General features: G+C 30.2%; 2 protein-coding genes across 3 annotated transcripts; one reads left to right on the top strand and one right to left on the bottom strand.

Moving 5' to 3' along the window:
• Window positions 1-725: 725 nt before the first annotated feature.
• LOC108749840 (sodium-independent sulfate anion transporter-like) lies at window positions 726-17,507 on the top strand. Its single transcript, XM_018488815.1, has 11 exons — window positions 726-953; window positions 7,017-7,253; window positions 8,885-9,080; window positions 9,585-9,805; window positions 10,043-10,187; window positions 11,098-11,259; window positions 12,055-12,216; window positions 13,050-13,190; window positions 14,242-14,387; window positions 15,672-15,836; window positions 17,328-17,507. The coding sequence occupies exons 1-11, from the start codon at window positions 726-728 to the stop codon at window positions 17,505-17,507; spliced, it is 1,983 nt and encodes a 660-aa protein (XP_018344317.1).
• A 3,720-nt stretch (window positions 17,508-21,227) lies between these two features.
• On the bottom strand, window positions 21,228-23,737 carry LOC108749934. Of its 2 annotated transcripts, none has more exons than XM_018488973.1 (3): window positions 23,547-23,737; window positions 23,245-23,361; window positions 21,228-21,537 (listed from the first exon to the last, which is right to left on the bottom strand). In XM_018488973.1, exons 1-3 carry the CDS (start codon window positions 23,694-23,696, stop codon window positions 21,334-21,336), a joined length of 471 nt encoding a protein of 156 aa, XP_018344475.1. In that variant the 5' UTR covers window positions 23,697-23,737; the 3' UTR covers window positions 21,228-21,333. The 2 variants fall into 2 exon arrangements, with proteins under 2 accessions (XP_018344475.1, XP_018344474.1); XM_018488972.1 differs by having other exon boundaries at window positions 21,229-21,537; window positions 23,242-23,361.
• Window positions 23,738-24,526: the final 789 nt, after the last annotated feature.

A 24,526-nucleotide genomic window follows, 5' to 3' on the forward strand; every position in this document is an offset into this window, starting at 1 on the left:
GTATATAGAAGCAAAACTAATATTCTCTATTCTGAAACTTGTAGTAAAGTTGAAGCTTTCACGTACGCGAATATTAAATGTTACTTTTAAGGCGTCTATTATCTCTCTTGTTTGGAATCATAATTTAATATACAGTGATGCAATAGAAGTTTTAATACTAGTTAAATGTCATACGCTTTTGTTTAGAAATAATGTATAACAAAAGAGAAAACACGGATTGCGCGTGGACGCATTTAAGACTCTAATATATATTTAAAAAATTAAAATATACGACACAGTCAATTTTTACAAAAAGAATAACGCATGCCGAACACATAGCACATTACTCTCTAAAAAGATATATTTCTCGGATTAAAAGATTAGAAGTTCTCAATTTATTATTTTTCTATAAGATAAATACAGTTTAACAGAGAGACATAATTGAAATTTATTTAGTATAAATATTGAATAATATGTACGACAGATATAAATACAGAATGCCTTGTATTATAAGAAAAGGAAGACGAACGAGCGAACCAAATTAATATCTCAAATAATAGGAAATATAGATGTGAAAATAAATCAAGTCGTAATTAATCTGACAATATATTAATTCCAGTTACGAGTCGTTTAGAAATCTGGCTCACCTCGTCGTGTCCTGGTCGACAAAATCGATTTGCGTACGTGCCATTACGGCGTTTTGCTTCGTGGTCTCCCCCGGCGATCCCTTATACTCGTTTTGAACAATGTACATTAGGATGCTCCTGAAAGAGCGAAGGAATTCCGAGATCGCGTTGGATGCAGACGAGAGACGTGGCACGACACGACAATTTACCACATTCGTTTTGCACGTTTTGCACCACCGTCCCACTAATTCGTCACCGATGCGCTTTGTCGCGGCGACGCACGGAATAATGATGGACGAAGTCGCCTTAATGAATTTCCTCCGCCGAGGCGGACAAATAGCACTGCAGGTGAAGTAAGGCGAGCACGCCACCCGCTAAGATTAAAATCTCCTCGTTTCTCTTCGACTGTCTTATTAGCGTGTCGTGGCTCGTTGAATGCATAGGAACATCGGCGCATGTTGCATTAACGCACACTGCGGTAATGACCGATCTAATTGTACGCCGCGTGCAAATTTATTCTCGTAATCACGCCGGTCGTTACTACATTTGTCGGACAACGATCTATATTGTATCACCATTACGACAAAATCTTTGCAGTATTTCGTTGATTACTTTATTTTGTTCTATTCTTCCTCTTCCTTAGTTCGTAATCGCACGCAAGAAATGTCTTGATTCACTCATTTTTCTTGTCGGCGACACACGGGAATGATTAACGATGTAAAACAAAATTATGTCGTACGTCCATTATTACGTTCCGCACATTGTCCTTCGAACGTGATTATTTTCTTGAACGTAAGTATTCCTTAAGCGTTTCTTTTGCGCGCTTTGCATTCGATGCTGTCGGCAGTCACTGTAAATCCGCAGCGGATCGTAGCACAATGAAAAATCAGGAAAACGGAACTTAAGTAATGTCTTCCATTAAATTCATACTGTTTATAAATTCAATGATTTGGCACTTACGTTACATAACATTTTTTTTGTAACTTAAATCTCTTGGAAATACGAAGACAATATTTCTTTATCACTTTTTGCTATTATCTTACTGAACTTCCACTTGTGCGATCGAAGAACATTATTAATATTAAAATCAATATTAGCTACATTTTTGCCTGAAGTTTTTATTATGAATTATATTCATGAATTATTGAATTTTGTTACGTATTAAATTGTCAAAACTTTTACTTTAATTTTTAGTGTAGAAAAGATTTATTGTTTTTTTTATTTTTAGCAAAAGCGGAATTATAAAATAGTGACTTGTAAATCTTCAAATAAATATTAGATGTAAAAATAATAATAATTATGCAAAAAATCACGTAATCTTTGTGTCTTTTATTTATAAATTAATTAAAATCGTATATGTGATTAGATAAGCACTGTAAATTAAAATACAAATGTTTTTCTGAATCTCGAAGAATTATTTTAATGTGATTTAATGATTGCATGATTTTTAAATTTCTAAATTAAAAGATGTAACAAGTGTTACATTTATCGGTTTATAACAATTATAATAAACATATTTTATTGATAAATGCTATAAATACTTATGTATATTTATTTTCCGATGTAAAAGTGACAATATAAAATTACGATACGAGATTAATAATTTAAAAATAGTTGGAAAATGGGAAGAACATTTTAGAGAAAATTAATGAATCATCTGTATTGAATTAAAAATAATATCGAATTTTTGCATATTAAACCAAAATTATGTGATCAAATAAAAATAATTGATGAAATAGGTTTCAAATAAAATTCTTAGGTTTTCGTATATTTAATTAGTATGATTTCATCGTTTAGTTTTATAATGAAATAATGTCGACAAATTAGCGATCCAGTGCGACAAACAACAAATACAATTTACATTTGATGATTTATTCAAACCAGTCAAATTTTTTATCTCAGAGATGATTGATAGCTGAAGTGATACTCGCAAAATAAAAAAAATTCAAACCGTGAATATGTAACAAATTGACAAATAACGAATGCAATTTATACCTCTGTTGCAAATCAAGCTGATATATTTTTTAGTGACCTCAGAGATTATTTTATCGACGGCATAAAATAATTTCAAACTTTGCGCTCATCGATCGAAATATCATTATGATTGAATCGGGTAGGATCCGAGTTCCGAAAGATCACAATGTTCTCTCGATACAATAGTGCGTGTTGTTATACTTTATTTGCGTACGCGCGGAATAGCGTCGCGACGATGAGTTTCGCTGTTTCGCGCGGCACTGAGGAGCGCCGGTAGCTCATTCATCGTCGGCACCCCCGTGAACACACGCCGACGACGTCGCGCAGGCGTTGCACCCTCGTCGTTGCTCGTCCTTCGGTCCCCGGTGGCGTCGTGCGACGCATCACCCCCGCTGTGGAGAAGAGGACATCAGGACACCGAGAAAGAAATCGAGAGCTCTCTTGCCGTGCGCATTTTCTACGGAGTGGCGCGAAACGACGCGATCGAGGTGGCAAGCCGTGATGATTTATCACCGCGACGTCCTCGTGGGAAAAAGGCGAGCCAGAACGATATTCGGCCACGATTTATGGAATCCGAGCGGACAGAATTTCTCCGTTGCGCCAACAACTCCGCGGAAAACGTCATGTTTTGTTTCGCGAAAATGTAGATGATTGGAGTGGAGTAATAAGAACGGCGTGAGAAGTCGAGTATGGTGCTGATGTTCGAAACGAAGATAAAAACCGATGCGAGGATCGGGTAATTTTTACACTTAATTTTTATACAGGAGAGAAAACTTGGCGCTCGTTGTCGCGGGATAAAGAATTCAGAACGCGCGATTGAGAGAAAAGTTTTTGTCATTTTTGTGTATGATTGCATATAATAGACACAAACGCCAAAAATTTTTCTCTTACAACGTAGGTTTCTACACTGAGAGAAAAATGCTGTTGATTTAATTAAAGTTTATATTACGAGCTGTCACGAGCTAACATAAGTAATTAATTCATGTATATTAACATAAAAGCTTTGATTATTGAAATAATAATTTATGCCTTTATGTCATAAAAATATACATGAATTAATTATTTATATTAGTGACAGCCCGTAATATAGACTTTAATTAAATCAACGGTATTTTTTCTCAGTGTATAATTATCCTGCTAATCTCACTCTTTGCATGCTTATCTCTATAAAGTTATAAAGAATTGTTATTATAAAGTTATAAAGCCGTCATACACAAATTGACGTAAAAATCTGTGTTTGATTTAAAAACAGATTAAATCAAAAACTTCCCAGTATATTAACACTTTATTGTATTGTTAAGTAAAATTTGTATTTTATAATTCGAATATTTGCATTTTATTTTTAAACTGATTAAACCATTACAATGGCTTTAGAATGCACTGGTACATCAAATTCGCTATTAATTTAATAAAATCCGAAATTATCATGAAACTATCGTAGATAGCACAGTTATATACAGTAGATTCGTAATTACATTATAAACGAAAATTAAGTTACATTAAATGTACTCGCTAGCATGAATATTACATAACGAATAATCAAAATTCAGTAGTTTCATTGCGCGTAGCAAAGTCTTTTGTAAATTTAAAAGTAATATAACGGATCTCCCCTCCTGGACAGCAATGCACTGCCATCCGCAGTTAAAGCGGAAGGAGAAATTGAACCGCGTCGTTCTCGAGAAGACTGCGATAAAGCAAGTTTCTAACCGACTGTTATATTTCATTCCAAGTTCCACTCTATCTTCGACGGATATTTGTGCAATTCAGCAGCCGTACGTTTAAGCCGGTTTCATATCGGTCATATCAATTAAGTGTGTAGTTGAAACTTTCCTTTTTGCAAGAACTACTCGATCGGAATCGATTAGATCGCGATTCACGAGTGAGAGTATTTATTCAAGAAAGTGAACTCAAAGGAATCATATTTCTCAACGTTCCAGTTATAATCTATTTTTGTTTTGAATGTCGTATATAAAGTGCCCATTCGAGTCAGAACATAATATGTGATTTTATTTTTATTTTCAAACTGATAACCAGACTCCGACTTGAACATCTTTGTCTCATGTGTTGAAATATTGTGTGCCTCCATTGTGAAATGGACTTTAGGATGCGATAAGTATTTCAAAGTCAATGACTTTCTGTATAGCTGCATGATTGCCAGTCGTGATTATAATTATGCAACTCGGCAATGAATGATTGTTATCCAAAAAGGAATGACATCCGATAGTGATATGAATTGTTTACACAAGGGTGATTTAACAATATAACGATACACTATTAATTCGGAAAGCGATTCAGCTGAGCGCACTGAGTCGATATGCATCTGTCAATGAAATCTCACATTTAATACTGAATGTAGGCTGTATATGTAGACTAAAGAACCGGTTCAGCTATAAAATGTTGTTCCATTAAATGAGTACGTTTATTTTCTTTTAAATTGTACCTTGCATAATACAGAAAAAAAAGTTCTTTAATTAATCATCTTGAATATTTTTATACATTTTATGATACGTGAAGTACAGGTAAAAATTAAACGTTGTAAAATGATAATTTAATTAAAAATGCTAAAGTAATCTGAATTGTACTTAAATCAACGATTAGTAAAAAATTTTTTAATTTGAATTGAAATCACATTGATTTTCTTAATTTATATACGTCATATAATTTCTTTATTTCTTATTTCGATCGGTCGATATAAATATTAACCGTTTACAATATTTAATTTAATTTCATATAATTAATGTGTATATAACTATATATTATTTCATTAATTAATATATATAATTAATAATTTACATAATAAGTAGCACTTGCAGCAAATTGTGATTAGTAATTTTGGTGATTATTTAGAAGTCATTTTATACATTTGTTTTAAATTTAAATGAACGTATTTTATTGTTCGACACTGGTGTGTTCGCAAGAATAGTTAATGCTTATCGGTTAAAAGAGTCCAGAAGGAATTTGCTTATCATCCGTTTTTAGAACAAAACACATAACTGTACAAAATTGTCGCAACAACAATATCATTTTTTTGCATAACTTAAAGAAGATAGCTTATTGGATCAAAACGGGACAATTTACGGTGACACAAAAGTGAGTAAGCAAAGACTTCGAGTTGTGTCAAACGAGATCGCAAACAGAACGGTTTATTTTTCTGCTTTCTCTTCCGCCTGCATTTTCCTCGTCAAAAGTGGATTGCATTGCTCTATACGTACAGATTTGGAGAGCATTTCACCAACGAGTCACTAGGGATTCGTGTTGCTTTTGCTACTTCATTGTATCAAGATCTCAATTGGAAGACTAAGTGGATGAGTAAGTAATGCTATATATAGATGACAGTTAAAATTGAATTCATAAAATACGATATTAATCCTCTGTAAATGAAGGATTCGAATTTTTTTTCTATATATTATTTTTTAAGTTGCACGTGTATGACGTGTCATGCGCATGGTGTGTCATTTTATCTCTGTTTAACACTTTGCGATCAACAAGGATAAAGTCTTATAACAAGAGGAGCAGTCTTATAACAAATTCAACTGGAACACTGGTGCACATCAAAGCCATCGTACACAAATTAATGTGTACAAAAATGTGTCGTACAAAAATATGTGTTTAATATAAACGTAAAAACGGATTAAATTATCCTTAATACAGTTTGTTGTGATATTAAATAAAATTTGTATTTTATAATTCGCAATATTTACATTTTACTTTTACACAGATTAAATCAGTGTACAATAGCTTTAATATGCACTAATGCGTCCAACCGAATTTGCTAAATTTTCCTTTATTATCGGTCACGCAATTGCTTTTTATATAATGTGTTAGATACCAATAGATTTCTTTTCTTTTCTTTAATATTTTGAAATTTAACAAACCCATAAAAATTAATCAATTAGCAACTTAATTTTTGGAAGAATTAAAAATAAAGGATATAGTTTATTTAAAAATGTAATGCATAATAAAATCAATAAACATAATATAATGCATAATAAAATCTTAAACATAACATATAATAAAAAAATGTTGAGTTTATAGTAATAAATAATATAATGCATTTCAGTGTTTAATCTATATTTTAAGTTGTAGAGTAATATTATCAGAATATTAACTAAATTATATAGTGTATAGTTTTTCAAGTGAGATTATTGCGATTGTTTAAGAAATTATTAGGCTAAGAAATTAATCAGTTTTATTTGTTATAAAAATAAATATGCAATTAATTAAATCATACGCTGTACCTAAAAAAGATGTTAATAGATTAATAAAAGAAATAACCAATATTTTGATAAAATTTATTTAATATTCGTGAAATAATTAATGTATTTCTTTAATAAATTGTTATATATTAATCTCATGAAGAACACTCGTGTAAAAACATTTTGAAAAAAGAAAAGACACATTTGATCATACCTTATTTCAATTGGCATTACACATAAGCGTGATAAAAATGCATGCATCGAAAAAAAAATAAAGTTCAATTTGCTTTTAGTGACCAAAGGGTGCAAGAAAGGTAAATGCAGCAAATATGCTGTGCGAAGATTGCCGATTCTTGAATGGCTACCGCGATACAGACCTACGTGGTTCTTGCAAGACGCATTGGCTGGCATCACGGTCGGTCTCCTTGCTGTACCGCAAGGCATTGCTTATGGCGCTCTCGCTGGTTTAAATCCCGAGGTAAATATCAAGAAAAAGAGAGAGGCCGCCGCATTAATCGTGTATCGAGTCATCCCGCAGCACAGATAAACGCTTCTCTGTTATAAATTTTAGAGAGGGATAAAATGGAATTTTTTAGAGTAACTCTGACAGTGAAAGTAAATCAAGAAGTAACAACAAATGTATCTGTTTTCAGCACAACTCAAAAATACTTTCTGTTTAATTTAAACCAAAGTATTATTTTAAAAAATTTACTTTTAAAATAATATTAGAAATTCTTGACGTCTATATACTGATGCGCAAAATAAAAACACTAATTCAAAGTACAGTGCTTTCGATATTAATGTCGTTTAATATATTTAGTTATCTTAATGAAAAAAATGTTCATTTTTAAGAATATTTTATATTTTAAATTTATGAAGGTTTCTGAAAAATATCTTATTCTTTAGATTTCCAACATTTCGTCGAAAATTATAAAATAAGAAATTTCACAATTTTCAGAATTCAAGTATATAAAAAAATTCTAGAAGAGATGTAAACTTTCTCGACATTTTCAAAAAGTGTTCCAATTTCAATACAAAATCTGAGAAATTTTTTGAAAAGTTATAAAATTATATAGAAATTCTGTAAAAAGTTTAGAAATATATAAAAATTTTGTAAAATTAAATGAATTATTTAAAAACAATTGTTCACCAAGATATTAATTAGGGATGAAAACTGTTACTTTTACCATTACTATAATAATGGTATAACAACAATGATGTTGCTATTTTGACGATAACAATAACTAACTAAAAACTAAGATTATAGGAAAATTATTTTTAAAAAGTAACTCATCACCATTATATATACTTTATCTCGTTACAAGTAATATCTTTTTTCAGTAAACGTGACAAGTTATTTTTAAAAAACAACTTTTCCCCAATTTTAGCTTTTAATTAATTATCGTTATCTTCAAAAAAAAATTCCAAGCAAGTCAATTATTACCAAGTCATTATTATAAAAATAATGATAAGAGTCGGCATTACACTTACCTACCATTGATATATAGATATACAGAATGTCTCATAACCACCGCATTTTTGTAGTATATTCTAGAAATGAAGCAGATTAAAAAATCCTAATATGAAAATGTCAAAACCACAGTTTTTGAATTATAACTCAAGGATAGCCAGTGATATCGCGCAGAAGCAGAGCATTCAGGCTCATAATTACGCGCACATCAATCTGATATTGTATTTACAGTTATAATATTAAATTTCTTTATTGCGCAACTTGATTAGTAACAGCAATTATTGTCATTATTATTATTATTATTATTATTATTAGGCGTTAGGAACTCGAAAGCTCATTGCCGCAAATACCAAAAAATACCGCCACTGTTCCCGTCCCTGAGCAAGATCCCTCCATTTGTGACCCTCGTACCCCATACAATTATTGTCATTAGAGTAATTAAATCTAACATAAAAGTTTCATACTTGAGAAATAACATGAAAAATAATATCTACCTCTAGAATATGCTATAAAGATACTGTACGATAATTGTAAGATTCTGTATGTGCACGATTTTTAATTAATTTAAGTGATATCTTTTTAAAATAGTCGTACTTTATTTCTTTGAATATAATTATGATACTCTATGTATTTTACAGTATGGACTGTATGCGGCATTTATGGCATCATTTACATATATCATTTTTGGTACATGCAAAAGCATCACTATTGGTCCAACAGTTATTATGGCCATCATGATTTATCCTTTTGTCGAAAAATATGGTGCTGATATGGTTATATTAATTACTTTTTTAAAAGGATGCATTATTGCGCTTTTAGGAATTTTTCGTTTAGGTATGTTTTTTTATTCATTTAAAAGTAAAAAATAAGTATCGTTCTCTTCAAAATACTTAAAAGTAAGCAACTTAAAAGTAAAAAATAAATATTGTTCCTTTAAAACACAACTCAAAAATGCATGATTTTTTCATTATTAGTATTATTGAACGAGTTAAGTAAACGTTATCGTATCAATGCAATCATTAAAAGTGAACTAAGTACATAAAAAATCATCGCAATTTTATAAAGATTGTGAGTTTTTTTAAAGTTATACAACAAAAATGACAATTGATTAAGTTAAAAATATGTTCATATTGCCGATATTATTTCATTAGTCAATCATATTCTGTCAAAAACAGTTTTTCTCTTTTTCTGTAGAGAATCTTGATTTTTCAGTCACTTGATTTTTCAGTTGTCACTTTTAGTAAATAAGAAAGTGATGTGTTATGACATTTCAGAATTTAAATGCGATAATAGCAAAATATTGTTGCTACATTGTGCATCCTTTTTGTTCATTTTAAGGGTCTTTGCTGGATTTTATATCGCTTCCTGTAATTACTGGCTTTACTTCAGCCGCAGCAATTAACATAGCGTTTTCCCAATTTAAATCGCTCCTGGGCATTCGTCATACAGCCGAAAGTTTTCTGGATTCTGTGTGCGCAATTTATAAGTATCGTAATGAGATCCGGTGTCCGGATACATTGTTGGGAATTGGTACAATTATTGCGTTAATTTTGCTCAAGGTATAAATTCTATCAGCATCGAAAGTGCAAGTTCTTTTAAAATTAAAAATTTATTGTAATTCTCGTTCCATTTGAAAGAAAATGTTTAAAAAAATGGGGGAAAAATACAAAAAGTACTATATTTCTTTATTTACATCTTTTAGATAAAAATAGTCCTTTTTAATATCTTCCTTTTATAAAAAAAAGGCGATAATTTTATATAACAGAAGGGAATCTTATTTTTTTCTAATTATATAGAATATACCAGGACAGCGTACGGGAACAATTTTGCAAAAAATAGGATGGTTTCTTGGTCTGTTTCGCAATGCATTAGTTGTAATTATAGGCACTGTCATAGCATATATTATCTACATTAACGATCTAGAGCCTTTTATGTTAACGGGTGAGTAGATAAATCATTTGTCTAATATTAATTTTTTTTCAATTATTACGACTAACATTACCGGATTTATAAAATATGGGCAATTGAACGCAGCAATTAGTCATTAGATTAATTATAGATAATTATAATCAATTACGTTTCATTTGATGTTTCTCTATAAATTTACGGAATTCAGTGTAAAAGATTTATTGTATTATCGGTATTACGCGTTGCGAAATAAATTTGCAATAATAAATTCTGCTGACGATGATTAATCTAAATTTGCATCTTTAATATCTCCTTTAATATTTGGAAATGAAATCGACTTTTTATATATATATTTATTGACATAAATCGAAATTTATTAACTTTTAAATTATTATTAACATTTATTTATTAGTTATAATAGCCATTCTTTGAAATAAGATTCATCAATGGCTGCAAATTCAACAGAAAAAGCAGCTTTGCAGTTGTTGTAAAATTTGTCCTTAGTTCCTTATTGGATCTAAATGTATAAATTAATCATGTTTAAAAATTACTACAACAGTTACAAAGCTGTTTTTTCTGCTAAACGCAGTCAATGTTATAAAATGTATTACAACGATTGCAATAAAAAAATAACTTTTTTTTTGTCTTGGAATTGTGAAATGAGATAAAAGCGCAGCACAGACTTTTGCATAACGCATAACGCATAAAAGAATCAACCAATCAGAATCTTTTATCTCCACTTCTAGTGGCCTGATTGGTTATGTAAAAGTACTCTTACGCATTATGTAAAAGTGTGTGCTAACTATAGCCTATAGTGGCTTGTTCCAAGATTTCGATGTAATGTTAAAAAAAAACATTCTTGCTTTATATGGACAGAAATCATGAGAAAATATATTTTTCATAGCAGGTTGCGTGAAAACGAATAATAGACAAAACATTTCAGGCACAATAGGTCCGGGTTTGCCATCGATCGCATCTCCGCCGTTCTCCACCTTTCACAATTTAACGTACAATTTTCTGGAAATGACTACTGCAATGAAAACGACGCTATTCACAATACCAGTCGTATCAACTATCCTGCATATTGCCGTTGCAAAAGCCTTCGGTAATTAAATTATTGCTGTATCAAATTACTAATATCGCTTTCACACATTTTTAGAGAATAAAAGCTTTATAGCAAAAAAAGTTTTTCGTATGAAGTATGTTTATTATACGATGCGTTTAACATGTCATGCTTTTACGTGTAATTTTATTGTTTCTTGCCGACGTAATAGCGTTGTTATTTTTTGTTCGTACGAAGAATTATAGTCAAACGATAGAATTTGTGTTAAACAAATGAACGCAAACGAAGTGAGGCTGTTGCATTCATGAAGTAAATAGTTCATTCATGTTTCTCCTAGCTCGTTTACTTACAGTAAATTCGCACTGAATTAATATATGTTATATAAAGACTGCTTTATATTATACCTAAAGTATCTAAATGCAGTAGCATAATATAATCAATTAGATCTGTTCATGTTGCTTGCACTTTTTGCACTCAGAATTGTCGCTTTCCTCTTTTCAATGTCTGATGTATATTTATCTCGTTTAAAGTATAAATATTTTTTAGAATTTCAAGCAATATGACAAATTTTTTTGACAATGAAATAATATATGTATATTCTGTTAAATAATGCGACAGTATTGAGTATTAATCGTTTAGAATATGTGTTTTTATATTTGTAACTTTACTAATTTCATGTATAGCAGTTTTTATATAATAAGCACTAATCTGTATAATACAAATAATTCAATTTGTTATTTGTCTAATTTTTTGACAACTTTGGATATTATTATTTTCGAGAATTATAAAAATCAAATTTACTTAATCAAAGAAATCATAACAGGATTATTATTTTAGCAAAGGGTGAATCTTTGGACATCACGCAAGAAATAATCGCTCTAGGAGCCTGTAATATCTTCGGATCGTTCGTTTGCTCGATGCCAGTTACAGGATCTTTCGTACGAACGGCCATCAATCATGCGTCGGGCGTTAAAACTCCGTTGGGAGGAATATTTACAGGTATATAAGAGAGTGGTAAACAAAAGTTTTATCACTTTCAAATTCAACGCAATTTAAATATTAATCGACTCGATTACGTATCTAAGAACTTATTTGAAAGCCGCTACGTAATAATGAATAAAATAGTTACACTTTTTGATAAAAATTGATATTTTCCGACTATTTGATAATATTAAAAAATATTTTATAATTAATTGAATTTATATAATATTATTTAATACAAATTTTGGAATTTAAAATCGTAAGTATTGAATTTATAGTTTTATCATAAAATCACAATTAAACAAAAAATTAGGCAAATGTTTGACCGTTGTCTTTCGGAAGATTGAAGTGCAAAAATAGTTTAATTTTTTAATGAAGTGCGAAGATATTTCTTTTTTTCGAAACGGTGTTTATTAAATTAAGATGGATCTCAAGTATAGTCTCTGCAAAAAGTGACTAGAATTGGAAATTTATATCTTCTGCATAAAAATGAATATCTCATATTTTATACGTACGAAATAATTCAATAGGATCAATATTTATATTTAATAATACAATTTTATAGTTTAAATCAAATTTTCTTCTTAAAGAAAAGCTTCGCCGCGAACACGCCAACGCAGTCAGCAAGCAATAGAATCAATGTAAAGTCGGGAGTGTCCACCCTGTCTTCCATTAGTAATGCGTTCTTAAAAACATGTCTATTTCTTATTCAGATAACTTTCGATCCACAATCTAAATCGTCTTCAAACTTTTTGTACTTTCAAATGTAGATAAAAAAATCTGTAATTTCATCGTTTTGCCAAAAAAATGCGTATAATACATCTTTAATTATGACAACGTGACCTTTTCAGGCAGTCTGGTGTTATTCGCGGTTGGTCTCTTGACCTCTACCTTTCGCTTCATACCGAAGGCGACACTGGCCGGTCTCGTCATATATTCCATGTACTACATGCTCGATTTCCCAACGTATAAGTTGCTGTGGCGTGCCAAAAGTAAGTTCCACAAATTTCTCCTCCTCTCTATCACTTTTTCTCTCTTTTTCTCTCACTCTGGCTGGTTCACCCATGCACGGTCTAAGCAGCGTGGCGTCAATGGTCCACGCCGTACAAAAGGAGCTGGCGTCAGCGAGCGCCACCCACACTCGGGATGCATTCGCGGTGCATTTGTTCTCAAAAAGCCCGCGTGAAACAATAATGCTCGAGCGCACTCTTGGTGGCATTTATTGTTAAGACGGAGCAGTGCTATCCGGTCCCGTTAACTTTTGTCGCGGGCGTCATCTCGAGCTCATCTGCAGCTTCATAGAACTGGCGATATGCGCCCATTTGCAAATGCCATCGACGTCATTCTGCGTGGGCGGAATCAATAAGTAATTTCGCGTACAAATCGAATTAGGATATTAAAAGATTAAATTCGTTATTATCTAAGCAGAATACAAATCATCATGATGACATCAAATGGCTACAAAATGATTACTAAAAGTAATTCTTCAATTAGTAACGATTCGTTTTAATGTCATTTTAATCTTATCGTGATTTGTTGTGCGACTTGTTTTGCTCGAGCAATTAAAATGGAAACTTTATTACTATCAAATTTATTATTATTAAAGAAGATATCTGACAGAAAAACAATTAAAATAAATGTAGTAGGTCACGGTTGCCATCTTTCAACTACCATTGTCCTTCTAGAAATTTATAACCATAATAGAGATTGTAACTTGCTTATTATTGTTAAAAACTTTTTTATGACTCTCTTGCTGGAAATATCTTTTCAAAATAAGAAGATTGATGTCACTGTTCTTATATTGTGTTATCATTTTCACAAAAAATCATCAAAATTTAGAGCGATTAATCGAAGATTTTTCTCGCCTATTGGAGTGCCGGAGATTCGCCGGCCGAAAAGATGGCAATAGTGAATGTTATTAAAAAATAGATGTTATACAAAAATATACTAAATATATCATACTAGATATATACAGATACAAAATTAATTTAATCTTATTTTGAAAGATTATAATAATATAAAGACATCTGTAAAATTTTTTAGAGATTGATTTCTTTGTAATGAAGCTGACATTGGTCAAAGGCGTCTTTCTTGGCTTGGAGTACGGTATCTTAATTGGCATCGTCGCTAATCTTGTAGTATTGTTATATTTCTCAGCGCATCCTTCCATTCAGACGAAAATTGAACAGGTATAGTGATAACAGATTAATTAATAGATGATCCTTCCATATCAAATAACTGAATATGTACCGCTAATTTAATATTAAATTATGATCACCTTTTAACTCTCTCATTATTCATCGAACTTTTTATTCACCGAAATTACCAAACAATCTTACAAAAATTTTACGTTATTATATATATGTGCTGAAACAAATGTTTTGCATATTTTATTCAGAGCGTAATATTTACACTCGGTTCGCAGTAATTTCAATATTTAGAAATATAACAGCTGTTATTCTCTTGACACGATCAATATGAAAGAGAAGAAATATATTCAACAGATTTTATTGCGATGCACAAATAATGCTGTTCTCTGAAATCGCTGACGCTATATTTCCATCTTAATCCAATTTAATCATGTCGTTAAAATCGTTTAAATGTAATTAGAGATTTATCATCTCTTGTCACGTTAATCTGCCGCATTAAGTGCAAAATGATGAAATCAATACATCTCTCGATTTTTCTGTTTTTTCTTTTTACAGTAACAAATTCTTCTTTATTTTGTCATATTAAAACAATTCTATTATCAAAGCTTCTGCCTGCTTATTACGAATATTTAGATTAATGACGCCAGAAGTGAAAAAACACATTATTGGAAATTTTTGTAATAAACATATTAAAATGGAAATATTTGTGAACAAAACAATATTCGCATTTGTAAATAAAATACAGTTGTAAAATATATCCAAAATTCTCTTTTTACTTTTGTAATAAAAAATTATATTTATAAAATATAATTTTTAAAATATAAATTACAATATTATACTATAAGATGTTATTATATAAAACACCTTGCTACTTAGGTCCGTTTTCACAATATATGGTTACCTAAACATTAAAGATTATCAAAAACATTAAAGATTTATCAATGAAATACATTCATGAATTTCTTGGTTACTTTTAATCTTTAGATAATCATATTATATATATGTGAAATCGGATCTTAGATTATTTTGTTTTTTTTGGTTAGGGATATATAATTCTATTTCAAAAATATTTATAGTTATAATTATTTATTATTTACTGGGATATAAGGGGAGTTTTTGGTATATTTTACAAATCTATTCTATTAATTGCAAATGTTGTTTTATTTGAATAAGAAATCTTTCTAAATTAGCAAATAGCTAATTTAAAAATAAATATATTTATTGTTTCTAAATATATTTTTTGTATGGTCTGGAATATTTTATATACAACTCATTGATATATATAAAGCGGATGGTATCTTATTTTTGTTGTCTTAAATACAGATCGAAGGGGAAACTGTAATAGTTATCGTACCTGAAGAAACAATAGCTTTTCCAGCAGCAGAACGCCTGCGTGCTAATGTAATGAAGATTTCTGGAGAAAATTCATGCAACATGATAATACTTGACTGTAAGAATTTAAAGAGGCTCGACGTTACGATTGCTGAGGTATGTATGAGATTTTGTTGAAGTTCTGAAAGATACTAATATCAAAATAAATTTCTTTAAATAGCGAAAGATTCAGAGAAAAGAACAGAAGCAAAAGAAAACAATGATAATAGCTGAACAATATTTGTCTATATCTCTCGAGTAAAATAAGATGATTAAAATTAATTATTTTGCTGTCAGCTAAACTTTACGGCTGTTGAGATATACGTATAAAGATCATTAAATAAATTATTCGATTAGAATTACATTAAAGAATGATGCATTAGCAATGATACAGAGTGTGTCTAAATAAGAGCGAAAAATTTTAAGAGATTTTTTTGCTAAAAATTAAGGAGGGTTTTTCATATAAATATATACTTTTATATATTTCTCCCTGAGAAGTTATACCCCATCAAGGGGGGAGGCAAAAATTGAGTTATATTTTTTTCAAATTTTAGACAAGTTAGAAAAATGAAATTTAATGAACGTTTTTCACAAATAAAAAGGATACTTATTATAATATTTTTAGAAAATAAAAACTTAATTTTTATCTTTCCCTTTGTAATTCCTTAGGGAAAGATATGGGATTATATGTTTATATGTAAGAATCTCCCCCTTTTAATTTTCGATTAAAAATCTCCCAATCGCATTTATTTAGCAATATCCTAACAAAAATAAAAAATTGTAGCATAAATCAAATGAAAAAGAAGAGCGACGGAAGCGTAGTAAAACTTTCAGAAGGTGTAAATTGAAACAGTGAACTTAAAAGGGTTATTTACTTCTTAAATGCTTCTTTTACGTGCTGTTCTGTTCCAATTTATGCTTCCTAGAAACTTCATTTACGCTGCTGTCATTTTGCACTTACATTTACAGTTCGATTTTTATTTTCGCCAGAATCCTGCTATGTCTATTAAGAAGCATAAATAAAATTATTTAAAATTAACTTTGTTTTCAATGTAATTACAATAGGTATATATATGTAAGAATAATTTAATTAAAAAATTAGGTTAGTTTTTCTGAGATTATTTAAAAAATTTAATTTTTTTATAGAAAATAATATCGCAAAATTATACATAGATCAGTTCTTTAACACTCAATAATCAGTTACAGAAGTAGAGAATTTATAAAGCCATTTAAAAGGATTATGAAGTTTACGGATTTTATACATATATTTAATATTAATTATTTAAATACACACACACACATTTAAATCTTGAAAAATTTTGATGAGAGAATTGATAAATTTATTTTACTGGTGAATAATCTACTTATCGAAAAATCGTTTGTCAAAAATCGAACACATAATGTTCAAAGGGCATTTTAAGAATAAATTGTTAAATTTTTAAAGAATCTCCCTCGTTGATGCTAGTATACATTGATTCAGATTTTGTACTATGCAAGTTCAGCTCTAATTTTCTACGTGTTTATTCTCACGATTGTGTATTTTATTTGTACGGCTTGTGTACTCTTACTGCGCGCGTTGTAATTAACATAAAATCGATCGCCTTGCAGAACATCAAGCTTCTGGGAAAGGACCTTTCAGTACGTGGACAAACAATTGTCTGTAGTAATTGCTGCGAGAACGTGAACGCCGTTCTGAAGGTCGTAGCGCCGGAATTATTAAATGTCAAAGAAGATAGAAGTAATCATGTTGAAGGAAGTATCGCTTATCTCACATGCTCATCAATTTAAATATGACTGCTTAGGTTTATAAATAAGTACAAAAGCTTTTTAATAAAAATGTAAATACGATATACTGTATTAAATCTTACATACGACATCGTTCCTTTCTCAAAGATAATAAAGTTCGAGATTCATTAAATTCATTTGGGTCATACGTGCTTATTTATTGGAAATGAAACAAGCGTACTAGTATATCCCAAGTATATCCCAAGCAAAACAACAAGCCATTATAAAGTTATTTTGAGGTCAAAATGAATCGTTAATGATTTAAGTGACTTTTAATAATAATCATTTTAAAAACATTTTGACGCTATTTTGATGTTGTAGCCTATTCGAGAAAAAAAGAGACTGAAATATGTGAGTTGCAAGGCAAATCGATTACGTTTTTACTCCTATTTTTATCATGCATTTTTGTATATTCGTTGATATTTACTTTAACAAACATTTATCCCCGTTTTCCTTAATATTTCATGAACACCTAATATTTATTTGCACGAATATCTTTTAGCGCGACGTAGTGAGATGTGCTACGATCGTACGAAGTTTACTTGACAAAACTGTCGCATATTTGCATCATCGTTCGATTAAATATAACATTCGCATATAATTAAGATTCTACTTCAAAAGATAATGAGTATTTATGTAAATGTAATCAACAAATGTACGAATTGACTCACCGGAGGTGGAAGTGATCCGCTGCCATTGTCTATTGGTTGATTGCTCCACTGCTCTGGATACTCACTCGCACGACCCCCCTCCCCCTCAATGCTAATTAATGCAACGTTAATTAATTCACGGCACTCCAGATTCTTATTGCGTATACACCGCACGTCGAATGGATAAGAAGCACGCGAAAAATCCGATCGCAGAACGAGAACCGTAAGTCGCAAGACTATAGAAACTAACCTAATCAATTTAAATTGTATGCAAGACGTAGAACGCAAGATGTAAAAAGTTGCATGAACTTTACTGAGGCCTGCGGGATATTGTAATCTTGAAATGCGTTTCACTTGCTACCTGCGACTTGAATTCTGCGTGCTATGTAGGTCCGACTAAACGCGTATAAAACGCACGCAACATGATCACTTTGCGTCCGGTATTTTCGATCGATTGAACGTATTCGAATTTCGATTCAGAGAGACGCGCCGATAATTTCACACCGCTGCGTTGCGTGACCCGCGATTGATTCAAAAATCTATTTGAAAGTGAGGGAAAGCGAAAGTTTGAAAATATAATAACACTCTGGAAGAGAAAAGAATGCGCACAAGTTCAAAAATCCAACGATTGAAACTGTCTTGTTGGATTAAAATCTATGAAATTCTTTTTCGTAAGATTTTACTGTCATACATTCTCTCTCTCTCTCTCTCTCTCTCTCTCTGTTTTACGATTTTTGGACGGATTTTCGGATCTATAGAGATGTACAACAAAGATTAGATGTTTTTCGAATCTACACTAATTCACAATCAAATGTATGCAATTAGAAATCCTCTAATAAAAATCTAGACGATGCTGTTTTATGAAAATCACACGAGAGGGAATAATATAATATATTTATTACTTCTTTCTCCTTTTCATCTATCTTTTCTTATCTCTTTTTTTCTTTCTCAAGAACATATGAAACGTGGCAGACCAATCAAAACTGGCTGTTTTATATCCAGAGTTTTATTGGATTCTAACGGTGTAAAATTGTCCGCTAATATTTCGAACTTTTGTATTCAAGCGCTATCTATATTTAATCCATAGACTAAGATTAAAAGAAATAGATGCAGCGCACGCTGCATATTTCTTGTGACATATGTAGGATCAAATTCTAAAGGAAAAATGAATAGAAAAATGAGATATGAAAAATTCTTTTTTATTTTTATTTTAAAAAGTAAGCAACATATATACAATATTAGCATTTTATATTATTATTTTATTATATAATATTATTTAACCGATAAAAATTCATGATTTAAATTTTTTATCCAAAAATGTAGATTTTTATTTTTTGCTGAACGGTCATGTATATACAATAAATAAGTATATATATCAAACCTGGAGTTGCAGTTTCGTTTTGCCTACCATCATCTCTACTCCTTTTGTTTCATAGCATTTAGATTGCGTGCGGAGATATAAATTAAAGAATGATCGAGGGACGATATTAGCTATAAATTATAAACCATACAGGACATTGTAGGGTTATAAGACTTTGAAACATATTGCCTCGCATTTATTATTTACAGAGTTTTATTATTATTCGGATGTTAGAAAATCAAAAGTAACATTTCAAAATAAAACAGATGTTACCTGCTAAGTGCATACACTGAAAAAAAAAATCTTAATTTCAAAAAAATTTTAATTGATTAAAAAATATTTTTAATAAATATATTAATATTATATTATATACATTGTATTATATATTTTTTAAATCAAAATTTTTTAAAATTAAGATATATTTTTCAGCATGCACATACCTACTCTTTTACCTTGGTTAATATACCTGTTCAATTTTGAACTGTTACTTTTGATATTCTAACATCCAAATAATAATAATAATAACAACAATAATAATAATAAAACTCTATAAACAGTGAACGCGCAATATGTTTCAAAATCCTATAGTCCTACAGTGCCCCATACAATTTATATTTTGCGTTCTGCGCAGTCTAAATATTATGAAACAAAAAGAGTAGGAATGCCGCCAGGTAAAATCGGTCGAAATGTGCAACAGTGGCCTAGTTTACACCGAGAGTTTGATTCGAGTCAGAAGAGAGAAAGAAATCAACCAACTGCAGTCGAGCAATTCCTTTGTTACAATCGAATGACAAGGGAATACTCGATTGCAGTTGGTTGTTTCTTACTTTCCGACTCGGATCGAACCCTCGATGGAAACTAGGTCACTGATGTGCAATCCGGCTCCAAGCTTGTTGTACATACGAAAATGCCTAATCCGGAAGTAAGAAATTAATGATATTTAGTAAACGTGTTATCTACTATATGTCGTGCATGCGATAAAAACCGGAAATGCCGTATGAAAACTCGTTGTATTATGCTGATTAACAGGCGAGAGCGTAATTAACCTAATTTCTTTTCAATTCGCGTGTAAGATTATCTGAGGCAAATAAAGCAGATAGAGACGTACTATGACGATGTGCCAACTAATGAATTTAGTTGTTTAATGACAGATGGCTCGCCGCCAAGGAGGGATTTATAATTACATAATTCGCCGATATAATACAATAATATAATACAAAACAAAGAATAATTTAATCCCATATATACATACATAACTACTACAATTAAAATTTAGAATACTCAAAGCCGATCCCAAGCAATCTCGACAATAAAATAAAATGAAGTGAAACATAAAGTACACACACATATTTTAGAGGAGCAAAGAAAATGTAGAGTCTAAAGAATACTAAAGTTTCTACTTATCAAAATTAAATGTTAAATTGATATACTTATAAATATTAAATTTAATCCTTTAAATTAAGGATGCGCAGTTTTTTAAAGATCATTTTCAAAAAGGCATTTTTATAAGTAAATAAATATCCATATTTAATTATTTTAATTATTTTTTATAATGTCATTATTTTATTTGAATAAAAAATAGAAAATGAAAAATATAATTTTATATTTACGGCAAGCTAGCTAATTGCAAAAAATTCATAGGCTATAAGTTGCACTGCTTTAAATCAATTGCATTTTTTATATATAGAACTTTGCTCATTACGTCAAAATATAAAACATGTTATAACATTAAGTGTAGATATATTACATATGAAATATTAGCTTTTAAACAGGCATTTGGTATTAAGAACAGATGTTATTACTTCGATGTTTTCAAGCACTAGAAGCTTGCGATCTCTGATACGGTTCGATGACAATTGCCAATGTGTCGTTCTATCGTCTCGTTTTCACGCGGAATCCAATAGCATATCTTGCAATATCTCTGGCAGTGAAACTTGACGTGTGTCGATAGAGAAAATAAAGTTGCCATCGGTTCTTGGCAAAGATTGCACGAGTATCTTAAAATGCGTCGTCGATCGGCAACCTGAAAAATTCGACAATAATAAAACTTTTGTTTCCAATTTTTTCAACAGGTCGGTACACATTAAAAAATGAAAAAAAAAAAAAAATGTTTCACATTCTCTCTGGCGCTAAAAATTAACTCCTTAAAGTCTGATATGTACGTATCAGTGTCTTTAAAAAATTATACCTTTTAATTATATTTTTAAATATTAAGCTATTTGATTCAACTAAAATTTGTTTTAAAGGAAATTTATTATAAAGTAGGATTAGATATTATGAGCGCGCGCACACACACACACACACACACACACACACACACACACACACACACACACACACTGCAGGTAATATGATCTTATCTCATCTCAAGATTCCGATCATGAGAAATTATTGACAAAGTTTTATTAAAATATTTGATTTAATTATAGAATTTTTTATTATTTGTTATTATTTGTTATTAATAAAACATCTTATAACGTGCATATAATTAACTTAAATAATTGCATATAAATAATGCATATAAAAACTTAAATAATTCCTAAAAGGCACGAAAAAGTGGAGTTACAATAAAATTCTTTTTTGATATAATTAAAGACAAGTCGTTATGATAAAAAAAAATACAGTAAACATTTGAATTTCATTGCTTCAAAACATTCATTGATTGCTCCGAGAATTTTCCTTAATTTGTCTAACTAATCGCCTCGTGTCATTTGACACCCACATTATTTTCGCTTTTCCTTAGAATCATGTGTAAGAAACGCTGAAAAGAAAAGAGTTCGGACATTCCCTCGCGAGGAATTGGGGGAAAAAGTTATCCAAGACTGCTGGCTTTTAACGCCAAAGAGCGAATGAGTTGAAGAAAATTGTAAAAAACACAGACAATCAAGATACAGCTTAATGTCGTCTTTCAGTTTTTATCCCGCATGATGTATTGCGCCCATCAATGCCCTCATCTTTTCCTTCGTCACATCGCCATATTGTCGTTGAGTAACTAACCGTTACTTTGTTTAATACGTCCGTTAAGAATGAGGTCGAGGAGAAACACCAAAGTTTCGCCACGGAACAGAAAGAAAAATTCTTCCATTTTTCTTTCTTTCTTTTAGCTGGTAGTTAATTTTGAGAAAATGATGTAAAATAGAAAACAAACGATTTTGTGAGTAGTTTTTTAAGAAAATCTTCTCTTTTCCGACATTGTAAAGTAATTATGATTTACTCTCCGAGTTTAATGTTCGTGTCAATTTTTTAATTAGCTAACTTTATGCACCTTACGGTATTTTGTAAATTAGTTAGTTAATATATGCAATTTTAAGCAAACTTTTATACCTTAATAAAATCTTGATAAGAAACTTTTATTTATTCTTTTTGTACCTCAGAAATTTATAGATACTTAAAACAAGTAAAAATTTAAACACTAGAAATAAAAATGAATTAAGATAGAAGTAGATATATAATATTAAGATTATAATTATATAGGATAACACTGCAATAGAAAACAATGCAATAGAAAAAAATTATATTTTTTTAACAATTAAATTTTTTTTTAATTTGAGTTAAATTTATTATTTAAGTTAAAAAAAAGGATATTTAAAGGATATTTAAAGGATATTTAAATTAAAAAAAAATATTTGAACACTCATAGCTCCATTACTTGTAATAAAATTAGATTCGACATACAAATAATAAAAAGATGAATAAAATGCCATTTCTCACAAATAATACTACTTACAACAGTCGCATCGCCACTGCCATTGTCCTCCCGTTTCTCAGAAATTATAGTGTAATGCGGCATTCTCGTACCAATATCTTTTCGTCGTAGTAGAATAATTGGTTGTCTTTGTATATCAAACTGCAAATTATAAATTTTTATTCTGAGATATACATATTTTAAGAATTGTCATCAAACGACGATAAATGCATGCATATATCAATCGTTTTATTTCCATAAAATATTATACTGTGAAATTATTTATAAATTAATATTTAGAAAATCTTCCAAGAGTAATTCTTGTTGTCGCAAATAAGGGGAAATACCTTTCTCATGGTCTGCATCGGTGTTGGGATGTCGTAGATGAAATCTTTCTTCGTCATTTTCTCGCTGATATTGCGATTACACCGCAGATTATACTTGGAGACATCTAATAACTTGGCAGTTGACGATACAACCTCTCGGCAAGCGTTCATATTTGCATTCTGCTAGTCATTTTTCTCATGTTTACTCGACTATCGATCATTCTTTCAAAACAAAAGCTTTCGCATGAGAAACAATTGAAAATCAAGGACGTGTTTAAAAACACTTTACTTTTAGCTTCTATATATTCATAGTCCATTATTTTAAGAATCTGAAGATATTAATACTCTCTGTGATTGGTGACATTTTAAGAGACAGTATGTAAGACGATCTATATAAATATAAAAATCGATTATGAGTACCGGCTTAAAAATAAAACTCTCAGAAAAACAAACACGGTAAATAAACAAAATTTCTACAAATGATTTAAAACAAAAATCGGAAAATGCAACGGAAAATTTACTGCTGTTGATTTTGAAATATAAGAGAAATATGCAGCGCGTGAATTTAATTAACATAAATCAATTTATTATGAAATTTATGTTTATTTTTGTTATAATTATAATTACAGATGTTCCTTACAGCATATATAATTTCTCATATTATGAGAATCACATCGATATAAGATTTAGCAAAACGTATCTTCTTATTTACTTTACTTGTTATATGTTAATTTATTTAAAAATCGATTTCGCATTAAGTTATTAGATGTGGCATATATAAACAAGGAATAAGAGTAGTCTAAATTTTTGTCTTAAATCTATTTCGTAAAACAACCTGGGGTATGTTAAAGGACGAGATACAACTCGTATTTTTAACTTTTATATTGTTATCGCGGTTTCTGAAAACGCAATATTATATATATATATGTGATTCTACCCTAGTCATCAATATTCAGCCGCCGTTATATATACATATATGTATGTATATGTATATATATATA

This window comes from Trachymyrmex septentrionalis, unplaced genomic scaffold (genome assembly GCF_001594115.1).
Source record: "Trachymyrmex septentrionalis isolate Tsep2-gDNA-1 unplaced genomic scaffold, Tsep1.0 scaffold32, whole genome shotgun sequence".
Taxonomy (NCBI): Eukaryota; Metazoa; Arthropoda; class Insecta; order Hymenoptera; family Formicidae; genus Trachymyrmex; species Trachymyrmex septentrionalis.

What these genes read in the sequence shown, in the direction of transcription:
- LOC108749840 (XM_018488815.1), top strand. Translation starts at nt 726, where the DNA reads ATGTACATTAGGATGCTCCTGAAAGAGCGAAGGAATTCCGAGATCGCG. An exon ending in TTGCGTTAATTTTGCTCAAG is followed by an intron (nt 9,806 to 10,042) that starts GTATAAATTCTA and finishes CTAATTATATAG; the next exon opens with AATATACCAGGACAGCGTAC. An exon ending in GTTGCTGTGGCGTGCCAAAA is followed by an intron (nt 13,191 to 14,241) that starts GTAAGTTCCACA and finishes AAAATTTTTTAG; the next exon opens with AGATTGATTTCTTTGTAATG.
- LOC108749934 (XM_018488972.1), bottom strand. Translation starts at nt 23,696, where the DNA reads ATGAACGCTTGCCGAGAGGTTGTATCGTCAACTGCCAAGTTATTAGAT. An exon ending in CGATGCAGACCATGAGAAAG is followed by an intron (nt 23,362 to 23,546) that starts GTATTTCCCCTT and finishes TATAATTTGCAG; the next exon opens with TTTGATATACAAAGACAACC. An exon ending in GCAGTGGCGATGCGACTGTT is followed by an intron (nt 21,538 to 23,241) that starts GTAAGTAGTATT and finishes CGAATTTTTCAG; the next exon opens with GTTGCCGATCGACGACGCAT.